We start from the raw sequence: 285 nt of genomic DNA, 5'->3' as shown, positions 1-285 counted from the left end.
TTACAAGGAAACAGAGGGAAAGAACAGAGGAGAGAGATCAAATCTCTACTTGGTGATGATGTAAAGAGCGTAAAGGATCCCGGGAAGATAACCAAACAGCGTCAAAATCAAACATATCCAAAACTCAACCTGCAAGAAGCAAAATAAATTGTCAAAATTTTAAAATATTCGAGTAATTATAAGTTTTAAAAACCACTTTTTTTAATAAAGAAATAGTAAAACTGAAGATAATCTAACTAAAGTATGCGTACCTTGCAACCAAATTTGAGAAAGACACCGAGAGGA

At 33.0% G+C, this 285-nt stretch overlaps 1 protein-coding gene across 1 annotated transcript; it reads right to left on the bottom strand.

The window, feature by feature from the left end:
• Nucleotides 1-6: 6 nt before the first annotated feature.
• LOC109132084 (hydrophobic protein RCI2B) lies at nt 7-281 on the bottom strand (the record flags this gene model as incomplete). The annotated part of the gene is made up of 2 exons (XM_019243206.1): nt 7-129; nt 252-281. Coding segments are annotated over 2 exons (114 nt in total), but the record flags the coding sequence as incomplete, so codon positions are not given.
• Nucleotides 282-285: the final 4 nt, after the last annotated feature.

Source organism: Camelina sativa, unplaced genomic scaffold (assembly GCF_000633955.1).
Source record: "Camelina sativa cultivar DH55 unplaced genomic scaffold, Cs unpScaffold19473, whole genome shotgun sequence".
Classification (NCBI taxonomy): Eukaryota; Viridiplantae; Streptophyta; class Magnoliopsida; order Brassicales; family Brassicaceae; genus Camelina; species Camelina sativa.
The sequence above is the reverse complement of the archived record's forward strand: the minus strand, read 5'-3'. Positions and strand labels throughout refer to the sequence as shown.